General features: G+C 51.3%; 1 protein-coding gene across 2 annotated transcripts in view; it reads right to left on the bottom strand.

The window, feature by feature from the left end:
- Positions 1–358: 358 nt before the first annotated feature.
- The window catches only part of LOC118451756 (KAT8 regulatory NSL complex subunit 1-like), a 13,649-nt gene continuing 10,676 nt past the window's right edge, over positions 359–3,331 (bottom strand). For both annotated transcript variants that reach the window (XM_035889306.1, XM_035889307.1), the window contains one exon: positions 359–2,332. In XM_035889306.1, coding sequence (XP_035745199.1) covers positions 2,033–2,332 — 300 coding nt within the window. In that variant the 3' untranslated portion in view covers positions 359–2,032. The remainder of the gene's footprint in view (positions 2,333–3,331) is intronic.

The raw sequence follows: 3,331 nt of genomic DNA, 5'->3' as shown, positions 1-3,331 counted from the left end.
AGAGGCAGAGCGGACTCGAGCAGTGCTCATCTCGGCTTCAAAAATCAAGTGGCTTAAAATACAGTGAGTGAGTCTGCACCAAGTCTTCACTGCTGGGTACGTTCAGAAGTTTTATTTTATCTTTTCATAATCACATCTTGTCCAATGGACTGAGTCATTATGAAGCAATTCTCCCCAACTTTCCTCTTTTAAAAATATCTAGCTTTGACTGAGGCTCTCCCAATGCTTTATTTGCAAATCCAACCATTCAAAATACAAAAATTCAAAAATTGACAGGCAAAAAAATCTGTATATAATTACAAAATACAACAAATTTGGGTAAAGAAAATTGAGTACATTTCCATGATTCGCTCCTGTATCCAGCTCCAGAGAAGAAAGAATGATGAAATTGGGGGCTTCTCCAATTTTTACGTGTTTCAAACCAAACTGAAGTAGCAGCAGCAAAGTCTTTGGTCTACACGACCAGTAACAAAACCCTGCACCCCGCCGTGGCCATACCCCCCCTCACTCTGCAGCTTTGCCTTTTCTCTTGGAACTCTCCCCGATTCCGCTCCATCTGTGCCCGCGTTGGTACAAAGGGGACCCGTTACCCCCCGCCCCAGGGCGCTGATGCCGGATCTCTGGTGAGCGGCCTCCTCAGCGCGGGAGGGTAGCACCAAGTCACGCCCTTTGCAGAGGTAACCAGGCAATGCTTGGGCGCTTTACTGCCACGTTACCAAACGTTATCAAATAGACAGAAAGCTCTCCACCAAAATCACAATCCCCGTATAAAAACCTCCCTTACTACGGGCTGCAAGCGTTCCCCCTGCCCCCGAGCGCTCCAGCCCAGAGGTAAATACTCGCAAGAAAGGACAATTCCAGAGAGAGAATAAAACAACCAAACATCCACAAATTTAAGCTCCAGAGACCATTTTGAAAGGCAGAAAAGCGAGTATGTTCCATAATGAACTGGTAAGAATTTGATTTTGCTCTAGAATGTGTAAAAAACCAAAACCCCAAACCCATCCTTTCCTCCCGGTAGTCACCGAGTGAGGAGCTTTGGCCTAGCTGGCACGCGCTCTGCTGGTCACACCTCAACGCCCATTCGAGTCGCTCTTGGCAGCGGCGTTAGCTTTGATACTTTCTGGTGGGACACTTATCAGCTCCATCAGGTTTGAGGCTCGTTCCCCGAGAAGAGCTCACTGCCCTGCTCGCCTGGAAGCAGTCGGCAGCTGGAGGTCCCTCTTACAGAACGCACAGAATTTGTACAGAGCTTCTCAGCTGTGTGGCTTCTCAGCGGCTTGTTGCCAAAATCCCCAAGACGATGTCTTCTCCCCAAGGAGAGAAGGCAATTCAGAAAAGATACAGAAAGTCAGAGAATTGTTACGGTTTTCTTACAGCGAGGATGCTGCAAGACAACCGCGTGTTACGAAAAGGGCCTGCGGTTTCTGTGAAGGAAGCTGCTAGAGAACTTCAGCTACACAGGGCAAGGGGAACCCGATGTCCATGTACGTACGAGATTGATTTGTCCCATACCATGTGGCTTTCTCCTTCCCTCTTTCTCACCAGGTCTTTGGCTCATATCAAATTCACACCAAGGCTTCCTCAGGCCCCTGTGGCGTTTGGAAATGGATCCGGGAGTGAGCGAGCACCGCCCTGAAAATGGCTTCTAGGCACTACAGGCCTGACAGCCACCTGGTAGGCACTTCGGTAAAGATGGAGCCTGAACAATGCTGTTTTCTTTCTACTGCTGGAATTAATTTGACTCAGATCCCCTCTCTTCTGTCTGCAGCAGCACCTAACCTTCCCATGACAAGGCAGTTCAGCCTTGTTCTTCAGAGCTTGACCAGAAAGTGGGCTTTTTGAGAAGCACTCTCCCATGGAGGTCCAGCACCATAGCTCCATCAGGTGGCCTAACCCCCTCCTCATCCGGCAACCTCCTCACCTGCTGCTGAAACAAGGTCTGACAGGCAGCAGTGCCGCACGCTGCCTGTGCTCCACCGCAGCGGTCCAGCAGACGGCTTTTGACGCGGCAGCACGCGTAGCTAAGGCTTCACACGCACCACAGGTCGGGGGTATCGCTGTTGACGAGCTTCGCTGGGTTGCAGCGCTGGACCATGACCTCCTCTGCGCTTTTATTGCCATCTGCTTGCAGCTGTGTATCTGAAAATCGCATCCCCGTGAAGCTGGGTCTGACAGGGCCTGTGGAGATGAGCCCGACACCCTGCTTATTGCTGGAACCCCAGGGCTGAAAGTCAGCCTGGTCACAGCCATCTTCACTTGGGTGCTGGAGAAGACCTTGGTAGGCAGCATCTGAGAGTGGAAACGTGCGAGGCTCCCAAGGCTGTACGTTCTGCGGAGCAAAAAGGAGAGAAGTCGCTGAAATTAAAAGCCTAGAATCAAGTACTCAAAGAACTCAACACCACCATCTCCTCCCTGTCCGTGCCGATCTGCTGAAAGACCAGCAGCTTCCCTTTAGAAAGCCAGCTCCAGGTTTGCCTGGGTGCCAAAGCAAAGCCAAGTTCTGAGAGCAATGCACGCTGCGCACTATTCACAACATTTCATTCCAGCTTTCCATTGGGATCATGACTGCTGCCTTGCCACCTCCACCGACATCCTTGTTTTTCATCGTCTCTTTCTCTGGAAAGGCTTCCAAGGGAAACGCTCTGTGCTTGAGCCCAAACCAAGGACAGAGCTGGTACAAAGTGCGAGACTGTGCCTGTAAGACTTTGTAAGAGCATCCCTAAGGATGAGGGGAAGTTCAGTTCCTCCGGTAATTTCAGGAGTTAATCCTTAACAAAGTTCAACTTCTTCTGCCAAGAAGGATCCCATGATGTGTGCAACTGCCTGAAAACATTCACTGTCACGTAGGCGACTCAGGCCCACCTGCCAGGGGTAACCTCAAACTCTGGGTCAGTGTTGTTTTAGAATTTACAACACAAGGAAGAATTCATCCCACTCTGAATCCTTTGGCCAGCCCCAGTCTCAGCAAACGCACAAGCTGAACTGTCTTCTGAGCTCTGTGAAGCTCCTGTGGCTTCTGGAAAATTCATTTTATAGACCAGCAAAATTGTTTTGGGAAAGAACACGCAAGCTGCAGCCAGCTGACATTTGTGACAGCATAACAAACAGAGCACAACTCTTATGTCCTGGAGCCCCAGGCTGCTGGGGAGCGGCTGGGGGAGCTGGGGGGGTTCAGCCTGGAGCAGAGGAGGCTGAGGGGAGCCCTCATCGCTGCCTACAACTGCCTGAGAGGAGGGGGGAGCCGGGGGGGTCGGGCTCTGCTCCCAGGGAAGGGGCGATGGGACGAGGGGCACCGGCCTCAAGTTGTGCCAGGGCAGGGTGAGGTTGG

The sequence above is a fragment of the Egretta garzetta genome, unplaced genomic scaffold (genome assembly GCF_000687185.1).
Source record: "Egretta garzetta isolate BGI_Z169 unplaced genomic scaffold, ASM68718v1 scaffold432, whole genome shotgun sequence".
Taxonomy (NCBI): domain Eukaryota; kingdom Metazoa; phylum Chordata; class Aves; order Pelecaniformes; family Ardeidae; genus Egretta; species Egretta garzetta.
The sequence above is the reverse complement of the archived record's forward strand: the minus strand, read 5'-3'. Positions and strand labels throughout refer to the sequence as shown.